The sequence below is a fragment of the Stenella coeruleoalba genome (assembly GCF_951394435.1).
Source record: "Stenella coeruleoalba genome assembly, chromosome: 5".
In the NCBI taxonomy this organism is placed as follows: domain Eukaryota; kingdom Metazoa; phylum Chordata; class Mammalia; order Artiodactyla; family Delphinidae; genus Stenella; species Stenella coeruleoalba.
In genome coordinates this window covers 36,393,963-36,417,510 of record NC_137150.1, presented here as the reverse complement: position 1 = coordinate 36,417,510, position 23,548 = coordinate 36,393,963, and the positions used below count along the sequence as shown (strand labels likewise).

The 23,548-nt window shown below is 35.5% G+C and overlaps 1 protein-coding gene across 3 annotated transcripts; it reads left to right on the top strand.

Annotated features, from left to right (window-relative positions):
- The first annotated feature begins 85 nt into the window (after positions 1-85).
- On the top strand, positions 86-23,209 carry SLC33A1 (solute carrier family 33 member 1). 3 transcript variants are annotated; one of them, XM_079922862.1, is made up of 6 exons: positions 86-1,257; positions 13,110-13,300; positions 17,230-17,414; positions 17,689-17,806; positions 20,173-20,388; positions 21,075-23,209. In XM_079922862.1, the coding sequence occupies exons 1-6, from the start codon at positions 483-485 to the stop codon at positions 21,240-21,242; spliced, it is 1,653 nt and encodes a 550-aa protein (XP_079778988.1). In that variant the 5' UTR covers positions 86-482; the 3' UTR covers positions 21,243-23,209. The 3 variants fall into 3 exon arrangements, with proteins under 3 accessions (XP_079778988.1, XP_079778989.1, XP_079778990.1); XM_079922864.1 differs by lacking the exon at positions 13,110-13,300 and having other exon boundaries at positions 982-1,257; XM_079922863.1 differs by lacking the exons at positions 13,110-13,300; positions 17,689-17,806.
- Positions 23,210-23,548: the final 339 nt, after the last annotated feature.

Genomic DNA, 23,548 nt, shown 5'->3' with positions numbered 1-23,548 from the left:
GCTGAGGACTCATTTGAGAATAGGACTACTTCCTGAAGGGCGAGACAGGAAGTTATCTGGTATGTCTGTAGTCCCGTGGGGAAAGTACTGGCTTCCGCTTTGGTGACGGCTAGAGCAGGCGGTGGGTCGGCGGACTGGCTGTTTGGTCTCGCCGCAGCTAGGGGTCCGTTTCCATCGCAGCACCACGGCCCCCTCCTCCAGCCCAGACCCCGGCGAGGCTGCCCGGGGGGCTCCTTCAGGCTCCTTGACGCCGCTCCAAGGGGCATCTACCTGGCCATCGCCTGGGCCTCCCGCCGGGGGACTGACTCCCGGCTTCAGCACTCAGGGCCACAATAAGAGGTGCCCTTATCAACCCGCGCCCTGCCCCCCTCCCTGAGCCATCGAGACCCTGGTCCAGAGCGACAGCCTAGGACCTGGGACTAGACGGATCCAAGACGCTAAGCCCTGGCCTCCTACAGACGGGGCTCTGCATCGTCTCTGATATGTCACCCACCATCTCCCACAAGGATAGCAGTCGGCAACGACGGCCAGGGACTTTTAACCACTCTCTAGATATGAAGAGCGGTCCTCTGCCGCCGGGCGCCTGGGATGATAATTATCCAGAGTTGGTTGACGGGGAAGGGGACCAAGAAGCTTTTTTGCGGGATATCGGCGCTAGTGACTTCTCAAAACCCCCACGGAGCTGCCGGGCGGAATTAAGCAGCATTTTGCTGTTACTCTTTCTTTACGTGCTTCAGGGCATTCCACTGGGCCTGGCGGGAAGCATCCCACTCATTTTACAGAGCAAAAACGTTAGCTATACAGATCAAGCTTTCTTCAGTTTTGTCTTTTGGCCCTTCAGTCTCAAATTGCTCTGGGCCCCGTTGGTTGATGCGGTTTACTTTAGGAACTTCGGTCGTCGCAAATCTTGGCTTGTCCCTACACAGTATATACTGGGACTCTTCATGATATATCTCTCCACTCAAGTGGACCATTTGCTCGGAAATACAGATGGCAGAACCCCCGATGTGGTTGCTCTCACTGTGACATTCTTTTTGTTTGAATTCCTGGCAGCTACTCAGGACATCGCTGTGGATGGTTGGGCGTTAACCATGTTATCCCGGGAAAACGTGGGTTATGCTTCTACTTGCAATTCAGTGGGCCAAACAGCCGGTTACTTTTTGGGCAATGTTTTGTTTTTGGCCCTTGAATCTGCCGACTTTTGTAACAAATATTTGCGGTTTCAACCTCAACCCAGAGGAATCGTTACTCTTTCAGGTAGTGTATTTAATTTATTATGCTGTTAGGTTTATTGTACGTTTATGAATCCTTTCGACAGTGTGTGTGGTGTTAGAAGGAACCATTATTTAATGTACTGGAAATCATTCTATGGGAGATAATCCGAGGTAAGTTTTCTGTTCTACTAAAATGAGTTTCAGCCAGAATGATTACATAGAGCAATCATAATTGATCAGTATTCTGAACTGAGCAGAGGAAGGCAACCCAGTAAACATTGTTGTGTCATAGCAAACAAAACTCTGAGTCTAGGGATACCTTGGCACTTGCCTAATAATACTCAGATGCACATTTTTTAGAAGACTGGCTAGTGTGAAGACATGAGCCCAGCCTTATTTCAGAATTTTCCTTTCGTCTTTTGTTAGACTGAGGTTTCTAGCTCCATGTTTTCTGGTCCATTTCTACCCCTACCCTTATACCAAGAGCCCTCATGTAGCCTTCTGGTGAATAGAACAGGGTTAATTCATTTAAGCATTAATGAGCAGGCTAAGTGACAGGGTTCAAAGGGCCTCCTGTGATTAAAGCCAAGTCCCGCCCACAAGAAGAACTTGCCAGTCAGACTTGGCATTTGCTGTTGTTGAATTACAAGATTTCATGAAATGGGTAAGTAGAGTTCCAGAATGCACAAAACACCAGGTGAAAATGCACTGAAGCAGCAAAGTACAGAAAGATACAAGACAGTACATGCAGTGTTCAAAGTGCCTGAAGCAGTCATTGTGGGGCCTGATTTTGGACAATGATGCTGAAAGAAAGGTTTTAACCAAATTAAAGGTTGTTGACCAAATTCTTTAGTTGCTGTGAGTAAGAGTTTAAAGTTTATCCCGTAGGAAATTGGGTGTAAATTCTACAGATTTCCCCCTCTTTCAGCATGAGCACAATACAAGGCCGGTAAGGTTTTCTGTTTTTTTGTTTTGTTTTGTTTTTTTTAACTTTCCTAACAACTGAGAAACAGTAAATTACCAATATCAGGAATGACCAACACTGGGAATATAGTAGAATTCTTCATTCTGGTAGTGATGATCAATTTAGGTGACTGTCTCTTGAAGTTTAAACAGCTAAACTTGCTCTCATTTTCCTAGTACTAGGGGATTCCCAATAGGGTAAATGTCAGGGCAAGGTGTGTGGTGAGGGAAGTTTAAGGGCTATATCATAATATTCAGGGAAGGGAGGAAGGGATTCCCAACTATATTACTGAAATCATATACAGCCCCTCCACACCCCTACACCCTATAAGTGATCCCCTTTCTACCTCCTCAAACTGCCAGTGAGCCACTACTACTGATGAAATAATAGTTATACTTTTCCTCAGTTGGTTTACGGCCAAAAATGGTTGAGAGATATTGCTGTGCACCTAGACAGATTTGTCTCTGAGTGTTCTGGGGTCCCACTCCTGCTATATGGATAATTCTCTGCTTACAAATACTTCATGAATGCATCGTTGCTTTTTTATGTGTCTTGCTTTTCCTTTTTTACTGGGACTGTTCATATCACCAAAAAGGGCTAATAGGATGATGTGTTACTTAACATGGGAAACTCTCAATAAATAAATCAAGATTGAAGAGACTGTGGAAACTAAATTACTAAGTAAGTTAGAGCTTTCTCACAAGTGTGATAAAAGAGTGATTAATAAAATATCATTCCAGAGAATGCCATTAACTGTTCCCCTATGGGAAGATCAAAATTGAGCCACTGGATTTTTATTTACACTGATTTATTATTTTGAATAGCTGTTTGTTCTGGAATTTGAACTTTGTTCTCCAGGAAATTGTAAAAATAGTTTACTTTTTAATAAGTTAAGAGTTGAAGAGTCCTGCATTTTCATTCTCCTTTGTATGACAGTACATATCACATTTATAGGTTTTTTTTGGAACTTAGTATAACTAAGAGTAACCAGTGGCTTTGAGGAATTTAGAGAGCACAGAAAGAATCATGAAGGAAATACAGCTGCTTAGGTAATAAAAGAAGAGGCAAACACTGAGGCAGATGTTTACAAAATGAGGAAATTAAAAAGAGGCATAATTATTTTTTAAAATTCTGAAATACGTTCTGTTATTAGCACTTTGTTTTGCGTTACAGATACACAGAGATAGAATATATTGAGAAAGAACAGTTTTTGCAATCTAGAAAGCAGTAATCTAAATAGTAAATTTAGAACAGGAAGGAGAGGATGAAAACACAGTCCCTTAGAAAGAAAACCTTGATTATGCTGAGATTGGCTTTTTGGTACCTTCAGGGATACAGAACAGTCCTTAACTCAGAGGTAGCCTTTTTTTGCTCCTGCCCCCTTGGTTTTCAAGGATCTTTAATAGCAAAAAGAGATAACCTTTTAAGCTTCAAGCAATGTGAGAGTAACCCAGTAGGACACAGAGATTAGAACGTAAAGTTTTATGCCTTGAAAAGATCATATATTTCAGTTCCTCATTCTTACTGATGAGGAAACTGATCAGGAAATTGTAACTGGCTAGTTAGAGGTAGAGATAGATATACCTACAGCTTAGGTTTCCTGACTCCTTATTTGGTGATTTTCCTCCATTTGGTAGGAAACTAGGAAAAACTTCAAAAAAAAAAAAGCCTCAAAACCTGAATATAATATGTGCTGATTGGGCTTTTCTATAAGAGAAATCAGCACTCTGACTGCTGATGTCTAAAACACATCAACATGCTCCCAGAATGCCAGATGCCCAGAAGTGACAGACTAAGGGTTTCTTGTTGTTGTGTTGTTATTTTGATTTTAAAGTGACCCATGTCATTCATTTACTCAGCATTGAATGCCTGTTTGGTACTGGTCATGTGATAGATGTTACAATTTGATGAATAAAACCTGGACATTCTCTGCTTGCAAGGAATTTATAGTGCAGATTTGCAAACCAAAATGATGAGTTGGTGCAGGACTGTAGGTATTGGAGGGGACAGTGATGACCTGAAAAACTCATTCCCTTTTAAAGGCGGGTAGCTTCAACTCCAGTAAATTGTTCTCTTGTGGCAGTAGGATCCCAGGATTGCTAGATATTATGAGTATTCAGGAGAAGCTGGAAATTCCCTTTTTATTTCCTCATTTTAGAAACATTTGCTAGAATCATGAAATATGTCCTGAGGCCAGATCCAGCCTGAGAACTGGTAGTCGAGGCCTGCTCCTCTAGAAGTAGTGGTAGGGACTTCCCTGGTGGTTCAGGGGTTAAGACTCAGTGCTTCCACTGCAGGAGCGCAGGTTCGATCCCTGGTCAGGGAACTAAGATCCCATATAACACGCATGGCATGGCCAAAAAACGGGGGAAAAAAATTAGAAGCAGTGGTAACAGTAATGAATAGAAGTGATTGGCATGGGAGCAGTATATTTGGGTTTTGAGACAGGGAGCAGGATAGTCTGATAGTGGAGAAAAGGGCCAAACATATTAGAGCTATGAATCTGTTTATCTCTAGATAGGCCTGCACATATAGGAGTAAATCAGAGAAAAATGAAATGATGCTTTGAAAAAACAGATGCTCTAAGTATGAAGGTAATCAAACTGATGATAATAATAGTAAAAACATTATTTTTAAGACATTTATGCTTTGAGAGAGAGAGTGCTGAATTCTGACCACTAGACCACCAGGGAGACTCATGATATTCATGCTTTCAATTAGGAAGAAAGCAGGACCATTAATTCTGACTTAGTGACAAATTTCTTTGTCTTGCTTTCTGAAGCAGTACTCATTAATATATTTTACGTGACTAGAAATGCTATTTAGAATTTGGGCAGAACTAACTGACCCATTTCTAGATCAGTTATTCTTATATAGACTGTAATACATTCTTTAGCATCTAAATCTAGGCTTGAAACATTCCCTTACATTCTCAAAAGATAAAACTATAGAGATAGAAAACAGATCAGTAGTTGCTAGGGGTTGTGGATGAGAAGGTTACTATAAATAAATAGTATGAAGGAGTTTTGGGGGTGTTGAAACTGTTCTGTAATGATTTGAATTTATGCATGTGTTAAAATTCATAGAACTGAACACCAAAAAATTGTTTTACTGTATAATTACTTAAGATTTCTAAAAATTTTTTAAAGGAATCCATTACCTTACAAGTTAATCCCTGGGTAAATATCATACACAGTATATGATATACAGTCCTTGAGTTTCACTCTATTTTTGCCTTGAGTGGAACAAATTCATAAATCTGGTGGATCTCACATCTCAGTATAGACAAAGGAAGAAGTGAACTTCTTTTCAAATGTTAGGGCCCTAGTAGTAAAGTGAGATAGCTGGGAATACTGGGGCTACTAGATTCAGGAGAGATTAAATATTAAAAACTGGAGACCATACCCCAGAAAGAAGGTTTAAAGCCTTTTTCCTTTTTAAAACAAAGCAAAGGAGAAATGGTACTGTATGCTTTCCTTGTCCAGTAAAGAACTGTAGAATAGCTTTTGTGGATGGGGTGCATAAAAGCCAATTTACAAAATACACTGTAAACCAAAAAAGTATTTGATTTTATTTGGCATATGTCTTACTCTGAATTTCACTTCTAACTTTATTGAAATTTATTTGGAGGCCAATTGAATTAGCCTTTACTATGTAAATTTATCAACAAAACAGTCAGAACCTCACTAATTACAAGCAGTCTCCTACTTTCATTTATAGTGTTCCTGAAAACTATAATTTAATTGGAGAAAGCAAAATAGACTTACCTAATACAAGATGTTTTCCTAGGAAATTAAAAATGAAATATAAGGACTTTACTGGTGGCACAGCAGTTAAGAATCCGCCAGCCAACGCAGGGACACGGGTTCAAGCCCTGGTCCGGGAAGATCCCACACGCCGCGGAGCAATTAAGCCCGTGCGCCACAACTACTGAGCCGCGCACCTAGAGTCCATGCTCCGAAACAAGAGAAACCACCGCAATGAGAAGCCCGTGCACCGCAACGAAGAGTAGCCCCCGCTTGCCGCAATTATAGAAAGCCCTCACGCAGCAACGAAGATGCAACGCATCCAAAAATAAATAAATAAATTTATTTTTTTAAAAAATGAAAAATATAAAACCCCTGATTCCACCTGTTCTTTTAAATACAATTTTGGATAAATGTTGCATTTTATACATGTCCTTTTCATTCTTTTTATTATTTCATATTTTTTAATGTGGGGTTTTTATCTTACTATATATATCTTAGTATAGGAGGTCACAAATACATATTTTTGTTTTTAATTTTTATTGGGGTATAGTCGATTTACAATGTTGTGTTAGTTTTAGGTGTACAGCAAAGTGAATCTGTTATACATATACATATATCCACTCTTTTTTAGATTCTTTTCCCACATAGGCCATGACAGTATTGAGTAGAGTTCCCTGTGCTATACAGTAGGTTCTTATTAGTTATCTATTTTATATATAGAATTGTGTATGTGTCAATACAAGTATGTATTTTATATGTGAGTATGCATGCTGAAACATTTATTAAGGATGGGGTGCACATTCAAAAAGCAAGATGTTTTTTCCGTTACAGAATTTCTATTTCTTGGTTTGGTGTTATCTAAGAAAAATATTTTTAATTTAATTTCTTCCCTTTACTTTTATTTATTTATTTATTTGTGGCTGCATTGGGTCTTCATTGCTGCATGTGGGGGCTACTCGTTGCGGTGTGCGGGCTTCTCATTGCGATGGCTTCTCTTGTTGCGGAGCACGGGCTCTAGGCACGCTGGCTTCAGCAGTCGTGGCATGTGGGCTCAGTAGTTGTGGCTCACGGTCTCTAGAGCGCAGCTTTAGTTGTTGTGGTACACCGGCTTAGTTGCTCCGCGGCATGTGGGAATCTTCCCAGACCAGGGATTGAACCCATGTCCCCTGCATTGGCAGGCTGATTCTTAACCACTGTGCCACCAGAGAAGTCCCTTCCCTTTACTTTTGAACACATGATAGCTGAAGTCCAATCATCATCAGTTAAGGCTCCAGAATACATGATTCAAAACACCTACAGATTTCTTTCTTTTTAGATATTTTATATTGTCTTGTATTTGAGACCTACATTTCTTATTCCTAGTACAGTCATAGAACTTTTGCATTCTTAAATTTCCCATTAGTTTTTAAAAACTTTATTTAAATAGTAATTATGGATTCATGGGAGGTTGCAGAGAAATGTTTAGAGAAGTCCATGCACCCTTCCCCTAGCATCCATTGTTAAAATCTTATTACATAACCATAGTACAATATCAAAACCAAGAAATTGACATTGGTACAATCCATAGAGCTTATTTAGATTTCACTAGTTATACATATATTCATTTATGTGTGCGCGTGTGTAGCTCTATGTAATTTTATCACATGTGTAGCTTTATATAACCTCCACCACTACTACTATCAAAATACTCAACTGTACCATCACCACAAAACTCTTGTGTTGCCTCTTTACAGCTATACCCATTTCCTCTTCTCCATCCCTAATCCCTGGCAGCCACTCATCTGTTTTCCATCTTTATCATTATGTTATTTTAGAGATGTTACATAAATGAAATCATGCAGTATGTATCCTTTGGAGGTTGACTCTTTTCACTCTGAATAATTTCTTTGAGGTTCATCCAAGTTGTTGCATGGATCAGTGATTTGTTCAGTCTTATTGCTGAGAAATATTCCATTTGTTAGAAATACCACAGTATATTTTACCACTCATCCATTGAAGGCAATTTGAGTAGTTTCCAGTTTTTGGCTATTGCTATGTGAAAATAAGTCTTCATTTCTTTCAGATAAATGCCCAAGAGTACAAATGCTTGTTTATGTTAAGTGCATTTTTACCTTTGAAAGCGACTGCCCAATTTTTTTCTGGAGTGGCTATGTCATTTTATCTTCCCACCAGCAATACGTGAGTGATCCAGTTTCTCTGCATCCTTGCCAGCATTTCATGTTACCATTATTTTTCATTTTAGCTATTCTGATGAACCCTGCCTCTTCGTGTGATAGTTTGGAATGCTCACTGTCAGCTGTTTTATAAAAGTCTGAATTCAGCTTTCAGCTTACAAAAAGTGATTTAGGGGTGTCAGGATGTAGGTTGTACAAAAGCTGAACGCAAGAACCTCCTATCATAGCATCAGAGTAGAGATAATGTCATACATGTTTAATTAAAATGGATTTTGTGCTTGGCTTGAACATATTTTAAAAAATGGAAAGAGTGATTCATTTCCATCTATTCAGTGATACAGGCCCCAGATTTAGCATGAGGTGGGAGCATTGAATCTATTGGCCTCTCAGCTTCAGTCTTGCATCCTGGGCTGAGTTTAAGTCTAGTGTTTTGGGACAACAGGGATCTTGCTAGTCAGACAGCTGCTTAATCTAGTGCTTGATTGAAGAAACCATTTCTTCTACCCCAGAGGAGAACCTGGCATTGTTGGAGTTAATGAAAAAGTATGTGATCTAAAGATGGCACCTTCCTAAGGGGTTAGGAAAACCAAACTCTTAGGAAGCTTTCAAAATTAGCTTTGTATTTAGTTAATTTTTGCATTGCATGCTGTCTTTCAAAAATCTAATCCCCAAATAAGATATCACTATATTGTATTATAATCAAAAGAGAATTTTCTGGGAGTGCTCCTCAGTATAGATATTTCAAGCAAATGTTTAAAAGGGAGAGATTTGTGACATAGCAGAAAATTCTGTTTCTTGCTAAGACTTAGCTGGAGACCCAGGGCCAGATACATAGTATATCTATTTCAGTTTCTTCCATTGTGAAAGAGCAGTGGACTGATGATAGGTGTCTAAATTCCCTTCATGCTCTAACTTGTGAAGTAGAGAAAGCTGTACTGAAAGCAAGATGAAAGGAAGGCCTGAGGGTTATTTAGAACAGAAACTGAAAGTTTGTTTTCCTGTGACTTCTGACGGACTAAAGTTCATTTCCATAGTGTGAGAGTTAGAGAGAGAACCTGTCCTGAGCCAAGGATGGTTGTATCAGACAGTGCTTCTTAATTTTTCTACCTCTTCTGATGGTGGAAGAGAATGAACCTGTACCACGAAGGGTCTGGGAGCTCGGTCCAAAGCCTTGAAAGCTTGAAATTTTTTTGAAATCTTATGTTTTATCTTTAAAATTCATGGAAATTTTGCCTTCTCTATAATATATGTTTTTCATGAAAATGTTTCTTTCTAAGTTATTGAGTAAATGAACTGTTTAGGAAGATGAACCATGTTTGATTTGCATACCCTATGGCATACCACCATATGGGGAGATGGAGATGGGGAGGGGGGAATACAAGTAACCAGTTCAAAGAAGTATTCTTAAGTGTCTGTGTTCCAGACTTCTTGATTGGAGCTACAATAAGCACCTTTTTTCTCAGGTGTATCTGTTTAGTAGGAAGACAGCCTACTTGCAGTAGGTGTTTCTGAGCATCTGGGTAGTATAATGAAGAACATTCTTGTTTTAGAGTCAGATCTGAGTTTGAATCCCACCTCTGGCACTTCCTGGTTTGTGATTCTTTGTTTATTTGTATAAAACAGGAATAATAATGCTTGTCTTGGAGAGTGAGTTTGAAGGTTATTGCCCTGTCCTGTGTCTTGCTTTGGCGTAATAGGAGCTCAGGTGCTGGCTATTATATCCTTTTTGATTACTGGTGCATTGTTACATGCTCTTAATTTTTGCACTCATTGGAGCATTAGGTAAGATCTAGTAGCCACTTCAGAATATTTAACTTGTCTTACAGGTCTTTGCACAAAATCGTGTTTAAGAAACTTGAACATCAGCTCTGACATCTTAGTCATACATATATATGTCACAATGCTTTTGCAGATAAAATATATAAATCAGAATCAACCAGAATGTTAATAATGAAATATTTAGATTATTCTTGCTAATAATATCTTTTTAGTGGTTGGTATATCAGACTATGGTTGTTCTGTAGGACCCAAGCAGTATTAATAAACAATAGCCAATAGTCTAAGAATAGTATTTATGGTAATGGCATTCATAAATCTTAATACATTTTCTGGCAGTGGTTAAGCCTCTCTTTCTGAGCCATTACTTCATTCTTCAGTCTCTGTGAGCAATGGAAAGCCTTTGAATGAGGGCTCTGAATGACCTATTGTCACTACTTTCTTCTTTCTTTCAGACTGTTATCTTACCCTCAAAGCACAAAGAAATTAGAAATAATCTTATCTGCAAACAATACTGAAACCTGTTTAACTTGTTCTTAATCTTTTTTCCCTTTGTACTGGTATCACGGAGTTTAAATTCAGATGAAGATTTTGTTCATTAAAATTGGGAGAATAGGGGCTTCCCTGGTGGCGCAGTGGCAGTGGTTGAGGGTCCGCCTGCCGATGCAGGGGACACGGATTCGTACCCCGGTCCGGGAGGATGCCACATGCCGCGGAGCGGCTGGGCCCGTGAGCCATGGCCGCTGAGCCTGCGCGTCCAGAGCCTGTGCTCCGCAACGGGAGAGGCCACAACAGTGAGAGGCCCGCGTACTGCAAAAAAAAAAAAAAGATCCTGCAAGCCTTGTGGCGCAGCCAAAAAAAAAAAAAAATGGGAGTGTATACTAAGCAAATTAAAAAATTTCTTTGCTGAAAGTAGTATATAACTGAAAACTTTTAATTTTCACTTAACGTTTTTTAAAAATTTATTATTCTTATTTATTTATTTTTGGCTCAGTAGTTGTGGCATGTGGGCTTAGTCGCTCCACAGCATGTGGGATCTTCCTGGACCAGGGCTCAAACCCATGTCCCCTGCGTTGGCAGGTGGAGTCTTAACCACTGCGCCATCAGGGAAGCCCCTTGTGCTGGTGCTGCCAGCATCATGACAGAGGATCATACTGAGTATCGCTAGCCTGGGAAAAGATCAAAATTCAAAGTACAGTTTCTACTGAATGCATATTGCTTTCACACCATCATAAAGCTGAAAAATCTCAAGTGAGACCTTCATAAGTTGGGGACCATCTGTATAAATTTCACATTATGGAGAAAAGAATTCACCTCAGAATACAAATTTCTGTATGTGTTTGAAGCAGTTTAGCTTCTTTAATTTGCAAAATTTGAATAGCAGAGCCTTGTTTTTGGTTAGGCTTGTGGAGACTACATAATTAGCCAATTCTAATAGATTCTTAATTCAACATTAATTTTAAAAAGTCTTTATATAGGCACTGTGAAATAATGGAAGGAGTATGAATCTCAAATTCAGAAGATTTAGGTTCAAGTTCTGCCTGTTAATAATTTGACCTTTGGCAAAGGTTTAAATATTCTGAGCTTTTCCTTGTCTCTGCATAGTATAATAATGCCTACTTTGCCTGTCTCACGTGTTTACTACAAAAATCAAATGAAATAACTTATAAGAAAGGAACATTTAAATACTAAGGTGAATTTGGTCTATGCATGAGGGAAGTTGATCTAAATGAATGATGCTGTCTGCCTCCATCGTAAGTGAGAGTTAAGCTGTAGTGACCCAGCACAGCAGCTGAGCAAGACTGAATACAGAGGAAACCCTGACTCAAGAATGGTAGACCTTTTTTTGGAAAAAGGTGACTAGGCTTCATGAACAGTCAGTTATGCTGCATGAGCAATAAAATAAAAAGCAAACATATTTAAAACTGAATATGATTTTAGAATGTTAGAGCTAGAAAACATCTGGGATTTTCTAGGGAACTCCTCTTATTTTACAGATGAAGAAACTGAGGGTTATCCACTAAGTTTTGTTTTTTTTTTAAATAAATTTTATTAGAATAATGAAAAATAATACATGCGGATAACCATAGGATACACACATAGGAATTTAAAGGTAAATTTTATATTTTCAATATGAAACAAAGTACATATCTCATGGAGATATATTTCTAGAGATGCCATGAAACAATAGAGTAATAATCTTGAAAATGAAAAGTATCGGAACATAATATAGGAATTACTAAATAATAAAAAGGTTCAACTCCATTACATGTAGCATAAAATACAGGTATTGGAGAAAGTTTTATAGAGACAAAATAAGATGCATTTGTTAGGGTGGTTAAGGAGACACAAGTTTTTGAAATCAGTTGTATGAGGCACTGACTTAAAATATAATATCAGGCAATGTAACCTCTCAGCCTGTTTCTTCATCTGAAGATTGGGGCTAGTAATAACTTCCCCTTTTGTACTATTGTAGTAAAGGAAATGATATGTGTAAGATGCTTAGCACATTTATGGCACATGGTATGCACTCAAGAAATGGTGCCTCTATTATTACTATTATTTTTAGCTGTTATGCAGAATCTTCCAGGACATTATTCACTCCCTCCGCTTAATTTGTTTGCTATATGGGCTAACGGCCCAGGCATCTTTCACTGAAACAACCCAAATAGTACTCTTCATGTGTCTTTTTTGTGCATCTACAAGTACGAGAAAATTACTTATGTATCATAGTATTGAAAGAGAAGGTTATTCTTAAACAGATTAAAAACAAAGTTTAAAAACAAAAGGCAGAAAGTCTAATGTAAATGATCATCTGTTTGTTGTTTAAGTTGTCAAAATTTAATAAAGAACTGAAATGGTTTAAGTGCTTAAGAAGTATGACTTAAGATGGATCTTATGGGATATGAAAATCATCTCCTGCCCTTAAGCAGTTTCCTTGAATAAAATGACACAGCAGGTGTCACAGTTTGGTAACTTTTATTTCATTCAACCCACTAAACCCTTTCCTTGTTAAGTATCACTGTCTATGTAATGTATGTTTAACAGAGACAGGACTGTCTTATTCATCTGCTGTGCCTCATCTGGTGCCTTGAACATGACAAGCCCTATGTGTTCATTTTTTTTTTAACAGATTTTAGTTGAGGAAAAGTTGTGTACAGAATTATTTAGTATCAGTGAAGACATGTTATTTCAAAGGTTAATTATAGATTTAAAACATTTTTAATTTCAGACTTCCTTTTCTTCTGGGGAACTGTATTTTTGATAACAACAACTTTAGTTGCCCTTTTGAAAAAAGAAAACAAAGAAGTATCAGTAGGAAAAGAAGAAACCCAAGGGATCACAGATACTTACAAGCTGCTTTTTGCAATTATAAAAATGCCTGCAGTTCTGACATTTTGCCTTCTGATTCTAACTGCAAAGGTAAGAGATTTATAAAGCAAATTCCCCATTCTGTTACAATTAACAATATCATGGAATACTTCTGTTGCCTTTTCGTAAGTCCCTTTCCAGTAATAGAATTTAACAATAAAAACTAATATACTTTGTTTACTAAATGTGTTTTAAAAGGTGTGATGATATCAAATCAAACATAACTTCAAAGTAAGCTAAATGTCTTAAGATCTTGAAAAAAATTATGCCAATTTGAAGTACTTCTAATAAATGTGAGTTTTTAAATGAATGATATTAATGCTTGGAATGGAAATGAATACCTTAAAAAAATAATAGCTCTCTACTGTTAGAATGAGTATATACCTAATGTCAAAGGTATTAAAATTATTTACTTAGAATGTAATTTACAAAGATATGGAAATGTATGGTTATTAGAAGTCCATTTAAAAATCAGTTGGATTATTTTAAAATGTTAGAAGGAAATATACTATCAAATAAAGGGGGGTTTTGGTGACTTTTTAAGAATTCTGTATGTTTTCTGTATTAAGATATCTTAATTTTATAGTTCTAAAACATTTTAAAGAGATTATATTAGAAGAAAAGTAAGTATATTTTGTTATAGTGAACTATTGCTAGTATTGGAATTAATATCCTAAAATATAAAATCAGTTATAGGATTTTCATATTATATTTAAACCTATCAACATAAACACTTTCACAGCTATCTTTTGATAACCCTAAAGTAAAAATTACAGCCTCATTGTTTTGAAGTACTGAGTTTTTCCTCCTCTCTAAGGATAAGGAGGGTTACATTTTTAGGAAATGTTAGGAAGGTTTAAACTTAAGGTTCAACTTTAGAAATGCTAAAAGTTTCAAGGAAGATAATAGTATTATCTAATTATATCATTTAGAGATAACCATTGGTAACATTTTTGGTATATTTCCCTCCAGCCTCCTTTTTTCCCCTATGTATGTATGTGTGTGCATGCACATGTGTGTACATAAACTTGACATATATAATTAATACATTAATTATAATTAAGAATTAATATTAATATATATACACACAAATACTTCAAAAGTGGAATTGGATCATACTGTGTATAATTTTTTATTTTGTTATTGTCTTATTCCATATTCCTGTATCATTAAATAATATTTTATAATATACTTTTTAATAGCTATAAATTGTCACAGTATATAAATTTGCCATAGTGTACTCATTTTTCTATTGTTGTATATTTAATTTGCCATGCGTTTTAATTATAAAAATGTACTAGTGAATATTTTTGTGTGTAACTCTTTGGTGTTCTGAATATTTCCTTCCAATAGATTCTTAAGTGAGGAATTAATGGATCAGTGAATATGATTGTTAAATTGCTTTTTAAAAGATTTTAATAATAAATTATACTGTCACCAGCAATGTATAAGGAGTTGCTTCAAATACAGAGTCTAGAATCCCATGTTCCCCCTGTAGAGTAAACCTCACCAAAAGTAACATCTCTCCTAACTTTTAACACCATAGATTAGTTTTCCCTGCTTTTGAGTTTTATACAAATGGAATATCCAGTATGTATTCTTATGTCTAGCTGTTGTGCTCTTTCACTCAACATCATATTTGTATAATTTATCCATATTGTTATTTATAGCAATAGTTTGTTCATCTCATTGCTTATAATATTCCATTGTATGAATATGCCACAATTTATCCATTCTATCAACAAATGTTTAGGTTATTTCTACTTTTGGACTATTATTAATAGTGCTTCTATGAAATTTCATGTAAATTACTTTTGGGGAACATAGGTGAACATTTCTGATGGGTAAATACCTGGGAGTAGAATTGCTGGTCATTAAGAAAAGCATAGTATATACTGCCAAACAGTTTTCCAAAGTCATTGTTCCAATTTTCTCTACCACCAGCACTGTAAGGGAGTTCTAATCACTACGCAGCCTTGAAACCACATGTATTGTCTTTTCAATTTTAACCTTTCTGGTGGGTGTGTAGTGGCATCTCATTATAGTTATAATTTGCATTTCCCTGATGACTAAAGAAGTTGAGCATCTTCTCGTATGATTGTTGGCCATTTGAATATCCAGAGTTACCCTTCTCTTTAAATTTGTAGAAGTTTTATTTTTTATATATCCTGGATATGAGTTTTTTTATTAGATATGCGTATTACAAATATCTCCTGTACCACTTTTAAGACAGAGTAAATGTTGAAGTCGGTTTGTATATCTAATGTTTACAAAGAGAATGTGTTAAGTATAAGTGAAATTCTTTTCTGGACTTAAATGAAATATCTCTGACCTTTAATTTTTTATGTGAAATTTGCTTTTTGGCTCCATTCCGAGAAGTTAAAGTATTTAAAAGTATTTAAAGTAATATTTATCATTAAAAACATTTTTTTTATTTGTATATTTTCACACTTACTGAAAATTTACTTGTATAGTTGAAAGAATGTCCATATATGTTTATCTAAATTCTGTGATTTTTAACATTTAGCTCCACTTTCTTTATTCTGTAAATTGTGCTATTTTACATATTTCTTATGAAGTATTTGAGAGTAGTTTGTACATATCATGTCCCTTTATCCGTAAATACCTTAAGTATGTATCTCCTAAAAACAAGTACTTTCTCTTACAAAGCCACAACTTAATAAAAAATTAGGAAATTTCAATTGATATAGTACTATTTTCTAATCACAGTGCATATCCAGATTTCACCAGTTGTCCCCAGAGCAGCCTTTATAACTTTATTTGTTCCTGGTCAGGGATCCAGTTCAGGATCACACATTGCATTTAGTTAGTATGAGCCTTTCTTTGTCCTTCACGACCTGGACACTTTTTTAAAAAAAAATTATTATTTTATTTTATTGGCATATAGTTGATTTACAATGTTTTGTTTCAGGTGTACAGCAGAGTGATTCAGTTATACATATACAATATATTTATTCTTTTTTAGATTCTTTTCTCATATAGGTTATCACAGAATATTGAGTAGAGTTCCCTGTGCTATATAATAGGTCCTTGTTGGGTATCTATCTTATACATAGTAGTATGTGGTGACCTGGACACTTTTAAAGAAGACAGACCAGTTATTCTGTAGAATGGCCTTCCATTTATGTTTGTCTAATGTTTCTTCATGTTTAGGTTCGTGCTGTGTATTTATGTCAGAAATATCATAGAAATAATACTGTGACATCTTCAGGGAATTATATCAGGAGCCATATCATGTCCCTTTATCCATTAAATATTGTTGTTAACCTTGATTACCTTGTTAATCCATTGCAAAGTTACTATTTTTCCTTTTGTAATTAAAAACTAATTTGTGGGGAAATACTTTGAGACTATCTAAATATCTTATTTCACCTCAAACTTTTACCCACTACTTTTAGCATTCTTATTTGTTTTTGTTGTTTTTAAGAATCAATTTAACTATACCTTTTCTTACCCCTCATTTAACTCAACCTCTTAGATATAATGTTTTCTCAGAATTATTTTTGAAAAGCTAGGTGACTTTTTGGAAATTTTATTGTCAGTCAGAAATCATCAAAAATGTGTATGGTTTGTGGCAATGATGCTTCATTTTAACCAGATTTATTTGGAGTCAAAGGCTTTTCTTTTAAACTTAAAATATACAAATCAGTAGGTTTGGACTTGGACTCTGTTTATTGTAAGATATAGAACTTTTTGAAATGGAAATTTAGTTGTAATTAAAATTACAGTTCCTAAGAGTGCTGAATTTTCACTTGTTTTTACTTCATATTGTTAGTAGACCATAAGGGCAAAGTGTACCTCCATAACTTGATTGCTGTACCAGATATAATAATATGATACTTACTTGTAACTGACATGGGTCAATAATGAGACTGAGGTTCTTAAATTACTTACTTATGCTTGGAGGAAAATATTTCATAAGTCACAAATTAAAATATTTTTTTGTTTTTATATTGCAGATTGGTTTTTCAGCAGCAGATGCAGTAACAGGACTGAAATTGGTAGAAGAGGGAGTACCCAAAGAACATTTAGCCTTATTGGCAGTTCCAATGGTTCCTTTGCAAATAATATTGCCTCTGATTATCAGCAAATATACTGCAGGTCCCCAGCCACTAAACATATTTTACAAAGCCATGCCCTACAGGTAAAAATGAAATGAAACCTTACTAAATAAGAGAGGTTAAATAAGGAGCGGTTATCAGTATCACTAATATCTGTGTATAGAGTGTATATGGGAAAAGGCTTGAAAAACGTCTTTAACTTCAGTATCATTTATATGCACTTTTATCTCTTTTTAACTTCCTAACAGGTTTTAGATACAGGCTTCTTTCATATGGTAGGCACACAGATTTCTGTTTTTGTTATTGTTTTTTAACCTAAAATGGAGGTCAGCTCCACCTTTCTTTCTTTTTCTATAGATTATTGCTTGGATTAGAATATGCTCTACTGGTCTGGTGGACTCCTAAAGTAGAACATCAAGGGGGATTCCCTATATATTACTATATTATAGTGCTGCTCAGTTATGCGTTACATCAGGTAAGCTTGCCATGGTTTTTCCCAGGAAGTAAACTGTCCTATGTAAAATAAAGAAGAAGTTCTTCTACAATTGCCTTAAAATGATGATAATAAGTTTTAAGATTTAAGCACGAATCTGTTTCTGAAGAAATTACTTGACAGTGAACTTTAAACCTTGTGGATTTTATTTTTTATATTTTTATTTTTTGGATTTTATTTTAATGAGTTTTATTCATAGAAAGAGAGTTTCTTCTTCATTCACTTCATTTTTTTTTCTTTTGTTCATTCAACAAATATTTGTTACATTTCAGAATTTATCCCAAAGTTAATTAAGAATTCTACCCTTGCTAAGTATCCCTCAGTTCATCCCTAGATTAGGGATTCTTTCCTTCTTCTAGTCCCGGTATTTTCTTTTTTCTGAAAGTATTGAGAAATAATGACAGCTTCTAGATTATACGTCCCAGGTTTTTGGTTTAGATTCTGTATTAAATTTTTCTTTCTTTCTTTTCCTTTCTTTCTTCCTTTCTTTCTTCCTTTCTTTCTTTCTTCCTTCCTTCCTTTCTTTCTTCCTTCCTTCCTTTCTTTCTTTCTTTCTCTCTCTTTCTTTCTTTCTTCCTTTTTCTTTCTTTCTTTTTCTTTCTTCCTTTCTTTCTTTCTTCCTTTCTTTCTTTCTCTTTCTCTCTTTCTTTCCTTCCTTTCCTTTCCTTTCTTTCTTCCCTCCCTGACCTGGGATTGAACCCAGGCCCTTGGCAGGAAAGCATGGAGTCTTAACCACTGGACCACCAGGGAATTCCCTGTATTAAAAATTATGACTTATTCTTTGTGGTTTTGGAAGCTGGGTGTTAATCTGCTTTTTTTTCTTTATTAAATGTTTGTAATCCCCAAAAGAACTGATCTCCACTTTTCCATAGTCTCACCCAAACTGCTGTTGCAGAATGGGTTTTTCTTTCCCTGGGAATAAATGGTTCAAATAAATGGCAGATGCCCAGTAGTAACCTTTGGGACTCAGTTGCAGTTATTGCTAATGTGTGTTTCAGATTCACTTTGGACCTATAGTACCTAGTTTAAACTCTTTGAAAATTATATTTACCAACTCCTCACTGCTTTTAACTGAAACCTAAAAATATGACTACCAGTTAACCTCAGTAATTTTTTGCATACATTTATATCATTTAGGAGAATTCCGTAGTGGATCATGTCTGACTAGCTGTATGTAAAAACACTGAGGCTAAGGTGTCAAATATAATTTTTTTTCTGTTTTGCACATAGTTAATGCTAGGTGCCAAATTGAAGCTAAGAGAAGTAGTTTAGCTTAGTAATGCTTCACTTCTTGAGTAAGTAAAGAAAAATATGATGTAGTTGTCCAAAAATCATTTGTTTGGCTTTGGATTTCATTAGAGAATTTTCCAAAGTGTAGTCATCGAAACTCAGAAAACCAGATGCTTTGTGGTAAAAATATTATAAGGCCAAGTAAATTTGAGAAATGATACATGACATAACCCCTCTTTATGTAGCATCTTAATCATTCCTTCAGCAAATATTAAGTGAATACACCTATTCCATGCCAGGAACCATTGTAAGTACTAAAATAAAACAGTGAATAAATCATGCCAGAATCCCTGCCCTTAAGATTATATTCTAAAGGCTTTCAGGAGGCCTACAGTCTAATTTTGTGTAACTTAGTGTTTCTCAGTCTTATTTGACTTTGGAACTCCTTTTTCTATGAACATCCCATGGAACAGTATTCAAAGGAATTCTATTTTAGAAACATGGGTTGTTTTCATGTTCCTAAATGAAGGGTTAATTCTTGCCTCTCAAGGAGATTTTTCTCTTTAGTTTGTCACATAAATTTTGAATTATATACATATAATTATATATTCATATTCCCTTTGAATATTTGAGTGCTTATATGTATAATACATATATACTATACACACATATGATATATTTAGGTATAGTGTAAATATAGTGTTTTGCTTATTACTATATGGATCTTTCAATACTACCTCATCTGTCATTCTCAGTTGAGCCTTCCTTGACTACTTGTGATAAAATTAATCTCCCATATATTTAGGCTCTGATAGCACAATGTGTGTACTTCTTTTTTCAATACTTACCACATTTCATCATAACTATTTATTCCCTATTTTCCCAGCTTAGAATAAATTCTTCAAGGGCACAGAGGGACTGTGTCTTATTCATCTTTGTATTGCCATGACCAGACATTAAAGCCTGGCTTGTAGTAGGTGCTCAATAAATGTTTGTTGATTGAGTTTAATAAGAGTCATGAAAATTAATTTTCTGGTTTATGCTTTCAATGTTCTTAATTTAGACCATAGCTTTTTAAAGTCTAATTGTACTGAAGATGTTTTACATTTTCCCTGTAGGTTACATTGTATAGCATGTATGTTTCCATAATGGCTTTCAATGCGAAGGTTAGTGATCCACTTATTGGCGGAACATATATGACCCTTTTAAATACTGTGTCTAACCTGGGAGGAAACTGGCCTTCTACGGTAGCTCTTTGGCTGGTAGATCCCCTCACAGTGAAAGAGTGTGTAGGAGCATCAAACCAGAATTGCCGAACACATGATGCTGTTGAGGTAAGTATGTTTCAATTTTAGATAATGTTAAGGTAATATTAAGATATTAATTTCCTCGTTTTTGCCTCTAGAAGTACTACATCTTTTTAAAATTGTATCTGCCCATAGTTTCTAATAGCTTTTTCTTTCCCATCATAACTGAGGGTATAAACACACTCACATCAGTAAGTGAAGCTCACTTGAAGTTGCTTCTCAGCAAGGGAGGAGCAGTCTCTCTCTCCTTCACCTTGTGTACCATTGTCCTTATACACTAGGCATTTAATAAATGCATGATTAATAGCTAAGGTATATAATGATATAAGAAGGAGAGTTCCATTGGCTATTCATATAACAAATGGTGTTAAAACTGAATGGTTAGTAGTTTGTTGATAAATTATTTCAAAGTAACAATAACCCACTTCTGGAGTAAATTCCTTGGAAATTTCCTCACATTTCCAAATATGAAAAGCTGTATCTTGAAAATGAATATTGTTTACAGCAAGAGCTGAAAATTCTTTTTAATACTGTTAGTAGCATTAGAGAGATTAAGATGCATTAACTTGTTTTGTCACTTGGAGTGAATGAAATGTTTTAACAAAAGTATATTTTGATTAATCCTTTAAATAACAAAGCAGAAACGTAATTGCTGAATACTTCCATTTTGAAATTGTGGAGTATTTATTGATATTATAATTTTATTTTTACAGCTTTGCAAAAAACTCGGTGGCTCATGTGTTACAGCACTGGATGGTTATTATGTGGAGTCCATTATTTGTGTTTTTATTGGATTTGGTTGGTGGTTCTGTCTTGGTCCAAAACTTAAAAAGTTACAGGATGAAGGACCATCTTCATGGAAGTGCAAAAGAAGCAAGTAATGCATTCACTACTGGACATTCTAGAAAGGTAACTCTAGTTTAGTTTTAACTCAGAGAGTTATGATAATCAGTGTACAGGAGTATAAAATATTATTTTAAACAGGAAATTATTAATATAAAATGTCAAATGGTTAAAAATATAGAGACCTCTCTGTATATTTAAATATACTTTTCCTTGCCTTGTCAATGTATTTAAAGTTTACTTAAGGTCAGGAAATTGGTACTAAAACAACTTTTCTGATCTTGTTATTTGATTTATGTCTTTTTAATTTACTGACCAAAGCATGTTTTAAGCTGCAATGCAGTAGTCATGGGTGGTAACCATGCAGTCAAGTATTGTTATCAGTACCTATCATTGAGCTATATTAAAATGTTTGGTAAAATATATTAAATGGAACAGAGCTTGATATTCAGGTACTAACTACAACTAGTTTGGCCTTGTTGGCAGTTAAATCTTATTTTGAATTGTAAATTGGTTAAATTTGTTGTGGAATTTGTTGAGAAGAGAATATAAACTACTGAAAAACCATTTTAGTTTTAACTTTTCTGACCATAACCACATTGTGCTAATGAATCTGTGTTAAAAAGACTATTTTAAATGTATTTCCTGCTTTTGTAAGCATTAAAGACTTATAGGAAGATTATTCAAACTATTTTTTATAAAATGAAAGCTATGACTTTTATTGGTTCCCCTCCCCCTTCCCCCTTTTGAAAGATATTTTGATTACTTGTTAATTTTACCGTAAAGCTTACATATGGTTTTTTGTCATAAGTGCTTCATGGCACATGGACAGCTCACAAGTGGTTCAAATTTAATGTTGTATGTGTATGTTCATGGCAAAGTTTTGAAAATAAAAATTAAACGTTTTTCTTCAAGTAGTCTTCTTTTTATTATTGAGAGAAAAACAGTAAAACTTACTGATTAAGAAAAATTTAAATGAATAATAGTGTAATTTTAGAAACTGTTCTGAAGAGAGAGACAAAGACATTTTGTGCCTTTGACAAATAATGTGTTGGAAAAAGATTTCTTAATTAAGCACTGTACTAATGAGAAAAGCTCTCACAATTATACCGAATCAGGTACTATGTTTCCTCTTATTAAAACACATCCTTCTGTTTGTAAACTATAGTTTCTGGTGGGGAATTGCTATCCCAGGAGAATTAAGCTTTTGAGTACTTTAGCAATTTCCAACATATTATATGTACCTGGTAATAAGGTTCTTTGCATATTTTGTGTTGTATGGTACTCAGACTCTTTAGAGATTACATAAAGCCTTCAAAAGTTAGAGAAAAAGAGATATTAAGTTGACTCTTATTTTTTTTTAACATCTTTATTGGAGTATAATTGCTTTACAATGGTGTATTAGTTTCTGCTTTATAACAAAAGTGAATCAGTTATACATATGTCCCCATATCAGTTGACTCTTATTTAATAATTATTATCTTTGTGGGAAAATACATACTAATGTTTGATTTTGTTAATTTTATAACATAGGTTGAATTTTAGAGTGGGGTTTTTATAAGTAATGGAGGATAAAATGGGTGGGAAAAAATGGCACTCAGCATCTGAAGAAAGATAGAGGCAGTGGCTTCTAGAAATCATGCATTGCCATTGGAAAGCCTGTGTTGGGCATCACTGTCAGATCCTGAAGATTCACCTGGAAAATCGTCCTAGAGACATCCCAAACCATAGACTACAGTACTTTGTAACGTGTGTTGTCCTTTGTCATGTATTATAATCAAAATGTTTACATGAATAAAGAAAACCTACTAACTCTCATATGTGAAATGTATTTTAATTTTGTTTTTTTGTTGTTGTTTTTTTTGCGGTACGCGAGCCTCTCACCGCTGCGGCCTCTCCCGTTGCGGAGCCCAGGCTCCGGACGCGCAGGCTCAGCGGCCATGGCTCACGGGCCCAGCCGCTCCGCGGCACGTGGGATCTTCCCGGACCAGGGGCACGCACCCGTCTCCCCTGTATCGGCAAGCGGACTCTCAACCACTGCGCCAGCAGGGCAGCCCTGTATTTTGGTTTTTAACTTTTGTATTAAGAAGCTCACATTGCCATAATTACCTTTATCTTTTCCCCATATTATTACAAATTATACATACTTTCAAACGTACTTTAAGTTTATAAATCATTGATGACTTGAAGTTTTAAAATGTATTTTAAGCCTTAACGGTAAGGTGAAAGCCATTCCATTAATTACACTTGCTCTAGAAATGAACACTTGCTTTGAATTGTAGTCATTTGGTTATTTGGATACATGCTTGTAAGGTTTGCCAAAAAAATGACTTGTTAATATCAA